Source organism: Peromyscus californicus, unplaced genomic scaffold (genome assembly GCF_007827085.1).
Source record: "Peromyscus californicus insignis strain IS unplaced genomic scaffold, ASM782708v3 Scaffold_14__1_contigs__length_90479793_seg_2, whole genome shotgun sequence".
Taxonomy (NCBI): Eukaryota; Metazoa; Chordata; class Mammalia; order Rodentia; family Cricetidae; genus Peromyscus; species Peromyscus californicus.
This window is the reverse complement of record NW_026294436.1, coordinates 20,731,086-20,743,361: the sequence shown is the minus strand read 5'-3', so window position 1 is coordinate 20,743,361 and position 12,276 is coordinate 20,731,086. Positions and strand designations below refer to the sequence as shown.

General features: G+C 52.4%; 1 protein-coding gene across 1 annotated transcript; it reads right to left on the bottom strand.

Annotated features, from left to right (window-relative positions):
• Positions 1-644: 644 nt before the first annotated feature.
• On the bottom strand, positions 645-12,066 carry Fmod (fibromodulin). The gene is made up of 3 exons (XM_052736994.1): positions 11,789-12,066; positions 8,059-9,044; positions 645-2,146 (listed from the first exon to the last, which is right to left on the bottom strand). Exons 2-3 carry the CDS (start codon positions 9,035-9,037, stop codon positions 1,995-1,997), a joined length of 1,131 nt encoding a protein of 376 aa, XP_052592954.1. The 5' UTR covers positions 9,038-9,044; positions 11,789-12,066; the 3' UTR covers positions 645-1,994.
• Positions 12,067-12,276: the final 210 nt, after the last annotated feature.

Sequence of the window (12,276 nt, the reverse complement as noted above, 5' to 3'; positions counted from 1 at the left end):
AGAGAGAGAGACAGAGAGACAGAGACAGAGAGAGACAGAGACAGAGACAGAGAGACAGAGAGAGACAGAGAGAGAGACAGAGAGAGAGAGACAGAGAGAGAGACAGAGAGGGAGGAAGGGCAAACAATGGCAACAACAGAAACAAAACAGACAAAAAACCAACCCTCAAACCCGGTTTTTCTTTCTCTTGGAAGACAAACAGATGTATAAATGGTGAGATTAAAGTTCATAACATAACACACTTGCTGATTTGAGTTTTTAAAAGTAGTAGGCTACACTTGCCCACGCAGACTATAAAAGAAAGAGCTAACGCCGCCGTTCAAAGCCGGTCTGACTAGGTACCCCGAGGCGACGCTGAGGGCTGCTGCCAATGACTCCGTCCTTGCAGATGCACTTGTAAAATAACTTTATTAGTCGGGTTAGCCACCGCTCATGCTTGTCCCATGCTGAGGACCCTTTATAGAGGCATGATGGTGTTCACATGCAGGCGCTTCCCCAGAGCCCTGGGCGGGGCAGCCTTGCCCCGCACACACGCCGCACTCCCCGGTTGAAACAAGCTGGTTTGGCTTTTGTGGATTTGAGATTCTGGAGCTCAGGACATAGTCTAGGCATCCTCCCGCCCCCTCACCCCCACTCCCCACCCCCGCCCCTTTGCAGAGACGCTTGCTCCCACTGCACACAGAGTCAGGGCTGTAAGGCGTCTGGACAGGGACCTGACTCAGGCTAACATCCCTCCACTGGTCCTTGCTGCTGGCTGCCCAGATGGCTCCATCCCAGTGGGGTCTAGAAGAGCCTGTGGGTTGTGTCCAGACGACATCACCTTTAGAAAGGAGACGATAGGGTTGCTGTCAGCCAAGCTACAAATCATAGGCACCTTGGGGCATGAGGAGTGGATCCACCAAGTGAAAGCAGAGGGATCCATGCCTAGTGAGGCAAGACTTGGCCCGGCTTCTGCACCCCAGCGAGCATCTCCGGCAGAGCTAGTGCCTTAAGCGCTGGCCTTAGGGACAAACCAGTTATTGTGATCACCCCCTAGTCTGGGTTAGCATGTGGGTCCAAGGCTGGTGGAGTCTGCCTCTGCCATCTGTGTACCAAACCTTCCTACTTGGATCGAAGGATGGGCAGAGGATCTTCCTCATGTTTTGAAAACCACACTGCTGCACAGATCATGTTGGGTCAGATGAAACCCGGGAAGGGGCCTGCCCCTTCAGGTCTGCGAGTCTGAGATGTGACCCTTCCTTACCCACATTACAGATATGATGATAACCGTGGAACCCTCCCCGCTCTGAAATCTGATCCTCCATTATAGATCTGGTCGTCCCCTTTGGTATCAAGCCATGACATCATCATTATGCTGATGACCTTCAGTTTGGTGGCTTTAAACAGGGGAGGTTAGGGAGGTGCAGTGGTGATTTTTAGGCATCCTTTTAACCTCAGACAATAGCGTGGCCTCTCTCCACAGGTTGCTGAACAGCTACCACTGGCCTTAGGGGTTGTGTCTCCTGACTGCCTAAGACATTGTAGAGGCCTCCGTGAAAGAGGGCAGAGTGGACAGTTGGGCCTAGGAGGAGGTGCTTGGGCAAGAGGGATGTTTTGAGGAGCAATGAATAGGAGCCCAGAGTAACTGCAGAAGCAGTACAGCCCCAGAAGTCAGATTGTCTGAAAATGGTTCTATGCTACTGTCTACGCAAGGTTATGCTCTGCCAGACCAGGTCTTGGGGAAGGTTGGGTGTTAGTAAGAATTTGGGGGCTGGACTCCATGGCTAGTCCTTCAGCACTTTTGTCCTCTGCAGGATCTGGCAGGGTCCCTGGTCCCACCTAACTTTGCCCGTTGGAAGGAGACTGACTAAGAACCTGTGGACTTGTGTCACATGCTTGCTTGTCCCAGACCGTCCAGCAAAAGCCAAACCAGACCATCAAGCCGAATGCAGCGGGGTGCGTGGCGGCGGGGCGTGCGCCGGGAGCCCGGAGCGCGGAGCCCAGAGCAAGGCCCCTCAGATCTCGATGAGGCTGGCGAGGCGCAGGCAGAGCGGCGCGTCCACGGGCATGGCACTGCGCTTGATCTCGTTCCCATCCAGGCGTAGCACCTGCAGCTTGGAGAAGTTCATGACGTCCACCACCGTGCAGAAGCTGCTGATGGAGAACTCTGGCGGGACAAGAAGGGTGGGCGGGTGGGAGAGGCGCAGTTTAGGAGTCAGATACAAAATGGACTTAGAGGGCCCCCTTTGAATCCGCTGAAATAAAGAATAAAGACAGGGGTGGGGTGTGGGGAGGAAGAGACAGGGCTAGACCTGGAGTCAGGAGGATTGGCACTGTTGAGGACTGGGAACACAGCCGGTCCTGTTTTCAGCTTCTGCAGCTCTGTCTCCTTCTCCCCTACCCCAACATGTATGTTACTCCATTGACCTCCCAATATCCTTGGGTGTCGTTCCCACCAAGCCTTGTTTTTTTTTTTTTTTTTTTTTTTTTTTCCTGTATGCGGGCAGCAGGGGGCGGCAGAGGGTAGGTGGCCGCCACCGCCGCTGTGAAGGTTGGGCTGCGTCTGGGAGGAGGGCTTTGCTGATGGCACTCTGCAAGGAGAACGCTCCGGAAACCCAGGGACACCGTTCTTGAATATTTCCTGCCGTTTTGCAGGTACATAAAGTGGTAGGAAGTGAAAGCGAGAAATCCTGGCTTTAGAGATGAGTGTCTGTATGCCTGAGCCTTCAGGAGGCTGGAAGGAGAAGGCAGGCTGGAAAACGCAGCGTTGCCACAGGGCTCCAAAGTCAAATAAACGGCCAAGCATGATGTCACAAGTCTTTTAGCTTAGGACTAGGGAGGCAGAGGCAAACAGATCTCTGTGAGTTCAAGGCCAACCTGAACTACACAGTGAGTTCCAGGACAGCTAGGGCTACATAGAAAAACCCTGTCTCAAAAAACATACTAAATAAAACAAAATTAAATAAATGATTCCCCGCCTCTTGCATATGATTACATAGGCTTTTTTTTTTTTACTTTGGGGGACAGGATCTCATATAGTCCAGATCAGCCTCAAACTTACTCTGTAGCTAAGCATAGCCTTGAACTCCAGATGCTCCTGTCTCCACATGCTGAGTGTGGGAATTACAGGCATGTACCACCTCACCTTGTGAGTGCTAACGACCGGTTAGTCCATGAAAAAGGGGATCTATGTGCTCAGTCTACATTCCGAGATGTGGTTAGGTAAGGAGTTAGGGGTCTGTAAAGTTAGTAAGGCCGTAAGAAAGGAGGATCCAAGCTAAATTGTGTAAAGCTTTTACTTAAGGTCCACCTGACCTAGGCAGTGTCTCCTTGTGGAATTTACCTTAAATCAGGAGACTAGCATGTGGTGGTCTGGACTGTTATTTCTGTTAGTCTTTGAAAGTGGCTAAGGGAGATATCTGATTTCAGTGCTGAAAGGGGAGAAACGGATGGGCTGGGGGGAAGGAAGCCTTTCCTGGGGCTGTTCTCTAAATACCTCGAATGTATGTCCAGAGAGTGATCAGTCCACACTGTTAGCAATTCTTAGGGAAAAATCAATTGGGAAAACTATGAAGGCACACATGATTTTCATAAAAGAATACAGCTAATATATAACAAGCCAAATAACACCAAAAGCTCCTTGGAATTTGGCTTCCTCTGAAGTAATTCCTTGATCCCTCCAGGTAGTGATTTTGCCATAACCAGCTGAGTTCTTATAATATATATATATTCCTGCAGCCCGTAGCAACCTTGTAGTCTGCCTCTTTTATTATTTTTCCTTTTCCAATTTCGTGTGTGTGTGTGTGTTTTACGTGCATGTGTGTGTATCATGTTTACATGTATGTGAAACACCTGTATATGTGTGCACATCTGTGTGTAAGTATATGGAGGCCCAGGGCAACTGTCAGGAATCCTCATCAACTGCCTATTTCACTGAGGTAAGGTTATTTAATCACACCCAGAGCTCGCTGGTGTGTCTACTCTCGGTAGGTAGCTAGCTGTCTTGCGTTGAGGATCATCTGTCTTTTGAGGCTAGACTCACAGGTGGACTGTTAGCGCCACCGGGGCGCTGTTCGCGCTCCTGGAGCCCAGCCCCCAACTTTCCCCTTCCACCCACACTTGGTTCTATGGGCCCTGAATGTCCTTGGGTGTCCTTTCCACCAGACCTCGTAGGTTCTGGGGGTCTGAACTCTGGACTTGGGGTGGAGGCAGAGCCATCCCCTCAGGACCTTGCTGCCTTTTCCTCTCCGAAGTCTCTGAGGACTCTTGTGGAGGAACCCCTAAGCCATGAAACAGACATCACAGTTCTGCTCTGTCACAACATAAAGCCGCCCACAGCTGTGTCTGTTGTCCTCTGGGATGAGTCAACCAGAGTCAACCACCTGTCTCCAGTCTACTGTCAGTGACTTGAAAGGAAAAAAAAAATCAAGATCCCACTTAAAACTCCAAAAGAGACGGCAAAGTCCTCACTGGAAGCCATGAAGCCTGCCAGGGCCGCCTTCCACTTGGGTCCCCACGAGGCCACTCTTGTCATGCTCTGTGAACTGGTTTGGAATGAGGTGCCAGTGGCGTCTGGAGCGAACATCATATAATGCTGGCAACTGCACCCCAGGTGCAGAGCGGGGCTGGCTTTGTCACACCAGAGACTTCCCGCATCTTGCAAAGGTGTCTGGAACTGTGGTCAGAAAGGAGCTGGGAGGAGCTAACCCACTTTTTAGAGACAACGGGGAGGGGGTTCCCCCGGGGAGGTAGTCAGTGTGAAAATGAAGATTCCCAAGGAAGAGGGAGCGGAAGGCTGAGGCTGAGGAGGAGTCTGGTCTTGAATGAACACCATCAGTTTTTAATCTCCATGAAGAGCTGACCAAGACAGGCTGGGGTGCTTTGGCAAAATCACTTGGCCCTGCAGACAGACACGGAATTCAGACCTGGAGAACAATTAGGTTCTGGGAAGAGTGGGGTGCTGGGAAATAGTGGGTGCCTTTGAGGAGGAGTGGAAGATCTGGAATGCTTCTTGGTGTTTTCCCTCCGGTCCTCGGGAATAGATTTAGTGGGTATAGTCTAGAGGGGGGTTGGGTCGGTTATCTGTGTAGGGTTGGGGTGGGAGTGGACCTAGGGAGAATGTGGTGGCTGAGCTTCTTTATCACTTCCAATTCTATTTGGGACTGAGATAAAAGTCCCAACCTGGACCTGCAGACTGCTAAAAATCCAAGTTCCCAGTTGTGGGCACACAAATGTGGGTCATATCTGTGAGCAACTAGACATAGCATTTAGATCAGATAATCACGGGGTTCTGAGAGCCCCCCACCCCCCGACTACCTTCCTCAAGCCCACAGTAGGTCAGGGCTTCTGTGAGGAGGCCCTGGCAGACATTTTTCCAGCCCAGATTAAATACTGACATAAGTCTTTCCAAATTCCAGTCCTGCCCTGCTCCACTGGACCCCACAGCTTCTGAATAACATTCCATGGCTCTGTCTCCTCTCTCTCTCTCTGCTAGGTTGGAAAAACTGAGAGAGGCATTGGAAGGAAGCATGGGTGGTGTGGGGGGGGTGGCTGCCTAGCTATTTGCTCACAGGCCTGGAGCTCCTGTTCTGTTAGCTCCCCCTCATAAATGCTCTTATCACACCTTAACCCCAACATGGTCTTGGGCTCCCAGTGCTGGAAGATCTCTTTCCTGGTTTCCTCAGTGTGTGTGGCGAGCAAACTAGGGAACCAGACGGGTTGTTCCTTGTTCTCAGTCAGAAAAGCCTGCCTTTGGGACCTCTGACAAAGGGCAGGCATCCCCAGGTCACCGCTTCCCTAGGCTGGGTGAGCTGGGGAGGTGGTTTTTCTTTCATTATGCCTCACGTCTCCATCCTGGAAATTCGGAAAACAAGTACCCATCCTGTACCTGTCCACTCTAAAATGGCAATGAGAAGACAAGCTGACAGCGTGCTACCCTGGGTTCATTGCGAAGCCGTGTGCCCGCTCCTCTGGATCATGCGCTTTGCACACACTATTTACAACCCAGGAGTGATACGGCATGGGGGTTACTCTGCTTATTAAGAAGAAGCTGGGAGAGAGACTAAATAATAACCAGGATAGGGAAGGAAGGGATTAGACCCAAACTGGGCACATAGGGAGCTGGGGTAGATACTGACATTTTCTAGGGGTTTGAACAGAGAGCTTCCTTGCAGGGCCTCGGGACAACTCACTGAACACTTTACTTTTGGATTAGCCTTTGGGAGAGGGATCACCTTGTATCTGACTGGATATGTCTGCATAAAGACAGAAGGGTGACAAGAGGCTGTGACAGCCTCTCCTTGCCACCTCTCTCTGATTGGATAGTCAGGCATTAGCTCATGTGCTCTTTCCCAGAGCGCCTTCCTGCCACATGTTCAGAGTTACACTTGGATGAGGTACAGTGTATAGTGTGACATTTCTTCTGTGACAGCTCTTCTGGATACAGAGAAGGTGGTAGGTGACTGCAGGGTGGGACATAAAACTGTGAGAAAATGCCACACTCTGGTGGTGTGTGGCATCTTTAAGGGAGTGTAAATGACTCCCGCCGTCACCTTGGGACTCACAAGGTTCCTCCCCAAAGAGAGAGAGACTTGAAGTAAAAACCAAGCTAGGGTGCACATAATGGTGCCCTGAAGTACAAATGAAAGGACCAGGCAGACACCTTTCCCCTTCACAGGCCCACCGCAACCTCCCCTGGTCCCTCTGAGAAAGGCTGTCTGGCTGTTAACATCTTGCTCAATGACTGATCTGCCCTCCTGAGAGGAGAGAGGGAGTGGGGAGAGGCCAGGGCTGGGTCTCTCCTGTGCTTTGACGGCTCATTCCTTCTCAGCAGGCCAAAAGAACTTCAAGGTCCTCTGCATGGTCACTTACAGGCCTCCCTTCTCCAGAGCAGAACGCTGGGCTGCAGGGGGAGGGGCTAAATGCTGGCTCAGTCCCTTCCAGCTGAGATAAAGACATCAGAAGCCACCTGGGTAATGCAAGCGTGTTCTGAACATGAGGTCCTAACCAGAAGAGGCTGAAAGGCCACTAGGCACAGAAATTCATCTTTTAGCTCTCAGCCTCAGAGAGGTGGTCCTGCCTATGCAGGGAAATTCTTACAAAACACGGACAGTCCTGTGCTCCACCCCGAAGGCTTCTGCATGGCCAGGCTCACGTTGTCTCAGGGAGGACATTTGCCCTGCCACCAGGGGCTCCTTGGACTCCAGCGACAACCGGCAAGTCCCACTTTCAGTTCTGGGAAGCTGCCCGTTTTTGTCCATCAACTGGTAGGTTTAGAAAACAAACACTCAAACCAGGAGACAAGGCTGTGCAGGCAGGATTACCAGAGGCAACAGAGAGGTTGCGTCCGCTGGTGAGAATAAGGATGCTCAGAGATCTCGGCTTTTTAGTCCAACCTCCTCCTAAGGCAGACCCCAGAAGGTAACAAAGTGTCTTTTCCTTTAATATCCCTCTAGAACAGTGATTCTTAACCTTCCTAATGCTGAGACCCTTCAATACAATTCCTCATGTTGGGGTGACCCCCCCCCACCATAAACTTATTTTCATTGCTGCTTCATAACTGTAATTTTGCTACTGTTAAGAATGTAATGTAAATATCTGTGTTTTCCAATGGTCTTGGGCGACCCCTGTGAAGGGGTCATTGGACCGCCAAAGGGGTTGCGACCCACAGGTTGAGAAGCACTAGTCTAGAGCCTCTCTAAACTCACCTCTCACTGCTCCTAACATACGACCCATTCCTTTCAAACATGAGTCCCTGGCTGTCCCCCACAGGGGACTTGTTAAGTGACCAGTTCTTCCTGACAATTCCCTGTGCGGATTGTTTCCATCCTGCCTCCCCACAGCCCCTTGCGCTCACCTGGAAAGCTTTAGACTGAAGCTTGCTCCTCCTAAGAGTGGCCTTTGGCGCCAACCAGCTTTCTAGTGCCTCTCTTTCCTCTGCTGGAGGACCAGTGTGAGCCTGTCTGCACTACAGGGTTTTTGGTGGTGAGAGTTTTGATTGACGGTTTGGCTCCCTGTGGTTACTTTGTTGTTGTATTCCCATTAGTACTCGGGGAGCCCCCTCCCTTCCCCGGATCTCACCATTGATCCTGTTGCCTTGGAGGTAGAGGTTCTCCAGGTTGGTGCTGACAGGAGGGATCTTCTGTAGCTGGTTGTAGGACAAGTCGAGCTCGAGAATGCTGCTGGAGTTGAAGGTGTTGGTAGCCAGGCCGTTGTTGGTGAGGCTGTTGTGAGACAGCCGAACGTACAACAGCTTGGGTGACCCCCGGAAGTAGCTGTCAGGGACAGTGTAGACGTTGTTGTGTTCTAGGTACAGCTGCTCCAGGGCGGAGGGCAGACCATCCGGCACCCTTCGGAGGTGGTTGTAACTCAGATCTAGAAGGATCAGGGACCGGAGCCCCCTCATGGAACTTCCCACTTCCTGGATCTCGTTGTGGTGGAGGTACAATGCTGTGAGGTTCTCCAGGCCCTCTAGAGCGTTGTTGGGGACCCGCGAGATCTGGTTGTGGTCCAGGTGGAGCTCTCTCAGGGATCGAGGCAGCGGGCCGGGCATCCGGGTCAGGTTGTTGTGGTCTAGGTACAGCCTCTCCAGTTGCCTCAGCTTGGAGAAGACCTTCCTGCCTACCTTGTCACTGGTAATCTGGTTGCCATGGAGAGCAATCCAGAGCAGCCCAGTGGCATTGTCAAAGACACCTTCCTGGATGGCGGAGATCTGGTTGTTCTGGAAGTAGACATACTTCATACGGGAGGGCACAAAGGGCAGGTACTTGAGGTTGCGGTTGTCACAGTACATGGCTGTGGGGAAGTTGGGTGGGCAGTCGCATTCTTGGGGACAGTCACGGGGCTCTGGAGGAGGATGTGCACCGTAGGCATAGGCGGGGCCTTCCTCCACTCCGTAGGGGTAAGGCTCAGAGGGCTCGTAGGGGTAAGGGTCATAGGGATCGTAGTAGGTGGACTGCTGGTTTCGGAGGTATTGGATCCACCAGTGAGAGTCTTCGTCATACTGGCCCTGGGTAAGTGAGCAGAGCCCTGCCAGCAGTAGGATGGAGGCCCACTGCATTTTGTCTCTGTAGAAAGGGAGAGAACAGAGCAAGTGCGGGCATGAGCAGAGGTGCCGGAGGGCAGATGGGCAGCTCAGGGCGGCCATAGGCTCTGAGCTGTGCAGGTGACTCCTCCGCCGTGACGGTGCAGTCAAGCACGGGAGCTGCGCTTTCCCTCCCAGATGCCTCCTCCTACCGGCTCTACACACCCAGGGAGCTGGGCCTGGGTGTCTGGGAAAGGTCAGCGCCCTCACTTCTGCTCAGGCAGCAAGGAAGAGTCTGAGGTTAGGAAGGAACGTGAGAGGCGTGGGGCTAGTTTTGGGAAGGGGCGGGGCTACAGCTTAGGGAAGGGCAGGTCCTTCACGTCCTTTAGCATCCTAAGGTTCTGTTGTTGAAACCGAGAAGTCCACAGCATCCCCTCCCCCAAGTTGTATACCTTCCTGTACCAGTAACAGTGGGATACTTTTGAGGTCTGAATTCCCGCCTAGTTTGGTCTCCCAGGGAAATATTTCTGAGAGTCCAAGCACACGAGTCTCCTGGTTCTTTCCGTATCCAGGAGGCCTCCAGAATTGACTGAGGTGTGGAAAGGGAATAGCTGAGCTACTTCTGGAAGATTTTCTGGTCTCTCGGGCAGCCTGGGGGTTTCTGGTCCTGAGTGTGTGGGAGGGTGTGGTTCCCCTGTGGCCACCACAAGGTCTGGGCTATTCTCCAAAGCGCCATCGTCTGTGAGTCGTCTGGGTGAGAAAACGCACGGGTTAGCAGCTTGCGGCTGCGTGTGTACTCAGACTTGCAGACTTTCCAGACTGGGAACCCAGCATGGCTTTAGTGAGTGTCTTCTGGGCTGACGGTACTGTGTCTGCTTTTCTTTCCTGGGGTCCTCAAGACGGAAGGACTTAATACTACTCTCATCCGCCATGGGGATTGCAATAGCTACACGAGAGGCAACTGAAATGGATTAGGGGCACTGAGATTTGGATAGAAATGGAAGCATAGCCAGGATTGGAAGTGGGATTTAGTATCCCCCTTTCTTTTTCTTTTTTTTTTGGGGGGGGTGGGGGGTGGGGGACACGAGTCTGTCTGCCCTGGCTGTCCTGGAACTCACTCTGTAGAGCAGGCTGGCCTGGAACTTCCAGAAATCTGCCTGCCTCTGCCTCCCCAGGGCTGGGGTTAAAGGCGTGCCCCACTGCGCCTGGTGCATCCTTTCTCCTCTTCTGAGCTCCCTCCTGCAGCTGATGTCACTTGTCTTTCCAGGCTCACTTACCACCCACGCTCCGGGGAGCCTGTCACCAAGACAGCAAGACAAGAACAAGGCACACAGGGGCCTCCAGGAGAGAGCCTGGAGGTGGAGAAGATGGGAGACCGGGGTGTCATATCTGGCCTGGGGACCCTACCCCAGGTTCCTATGACAAGGGCACTGAGTAGTCCCTGTGAGCAGGGGGACCTCTCAGAAAGGACAGAGATTGCTTGGAACCTCTCTTGGCCCAAGAGAGTCTCCTGTAGTGCTCTCACTGTTGGGCCATGCTGGGGTTGGCAATGTGGACAGGACAGGAGAGGAACCAAAAGATTCTCTATGAACTGATGAGAGGACCCCTGACTATGACACCCCAACTCCTCAATTTCTGGGCACCCTCCCTGCCAGACCCCTCTGTTCCCTGAACACAGTTCCATTAAGTCTTTTCAACCCTCCATCTCCTGGATGACTGGAATGGGCATCCTGGCTCATCCTTGGGCAGCCACTGCCCTTGAACAAAGAGCCACAGTGTTTGTGAGGAGCAGACTCAACTGCCCACTGCCTAGGATGCTGGCTGGTCCCCGACTCAGGCCAGGAGAGAAGACGGATGAAGCGGCCCACTGCCAAGAGAGCATTTTTTCCATGCACAGCTCTGGGCTGCTGCAGGACCGACCAAGGTGGCTGTTTAGAAAGGGCTGGCACACTATGCCTCTGTCTCCATCTCTCCCTCTTCCAGAGTAGGCACTTTGGCAGAAGGGAGCTACCTTCTTCTTCAAGACTCAGCTTTCCAGGGGGCTCCACGCCCAGCCACAGTGGCCTCTCTTCAGAGGTATGGCTGCTGGAAGGTCTTGGTAGCGGTGCAGGTCTGTCCTTGCCCCACCAGATCTAGAATGTTGCTTCAGGGTTGCATCCCCTTAAAGTGTTTCCTGTGCTAGAGACCTTCTGTCCAGTGTGAGGACCCCAGGAGTGCTTCTCTCAGACTTGGAGATCCTGGTTCAAGAGCTACTATGCTATCTCTTTTCTTTACTCTAGGGAAATTCTCTCCTATCAGAGCTGAAGTTAAACTAAAAACCTTCTCCTAGGCTGAGTGGGAGACTATCCCATCCATGGCTCCCTGGACACGGTCAATTCTTTATTCTCCCCCATCATCCCAACAACACACATACTGCACAAAACTAACCCCCTAACATTTGGGTACCATGCCCCTCTCTAAGAGATATCTGGGACATTCCAAGACTACCTTCCAAAGTGCCCTGAGCCCCAAGCACATTGGGATTCATGGGTAGCAGGAGAGAGGCTCTTGCAATTTCCACCATGTTTTCATATCTGTGAAATGGAGGTCCCTAACACCCACAGGGAGCTGTTAGGAGACAGGCAACATGCTGGAGCTCATGCCCCCTGCCGCTGCCTCTCCTCGGCATCCCTGGGTGTCATGAACCAGGTGGGAGGAATAACCTATCTTTGCCTACTGTCTCCCCAGCCCTATTTCTTCTCATAGAATTACAAGGAACAAAATGTAACGTAATATGACCACACTTACCTCGGGTTGAACCGTTCAGAGTGACCCGGTCCTTCTGTCTGGCCTCCTTGGGTTGGAGAATGTGAGAGAGAGGAAGAGAGAGAGAGAGAGAGAGAGAGAGAGAGGAGTGAGTGCCTACGGAGAGTGTGCGAGTCTGTGCCAGGCCAGGGCCCGCCCCCAAATTCCTAATCAAATATCTTGAAGAGGGGCTGAGGAGCCTAAGCGGGCTTTTTCAGTTCTGCTGGACGGGAGGAGCTCACACTCAGCTCCACAAAGTCCTGTCTGCCCAACGCTGTAAAAACCACCTCTTTCCACTTATCTTCCCCGAAGCACTGGCAGCCTCAGGTCTCTTGCTGCTGAGTAAGTTAGCAAAGCCCCAGAAGTTATTTGTACAGTCTCTTGCGAAGTGCCTGGGTTTCTCATTAAGCTCATAAAGTGGACACAGGAGAGGGAGGGCCGGGGTTCGGAGAAGAAGCCCTTTAACTCCTTCAGCAACCCTGGTCCCCTCA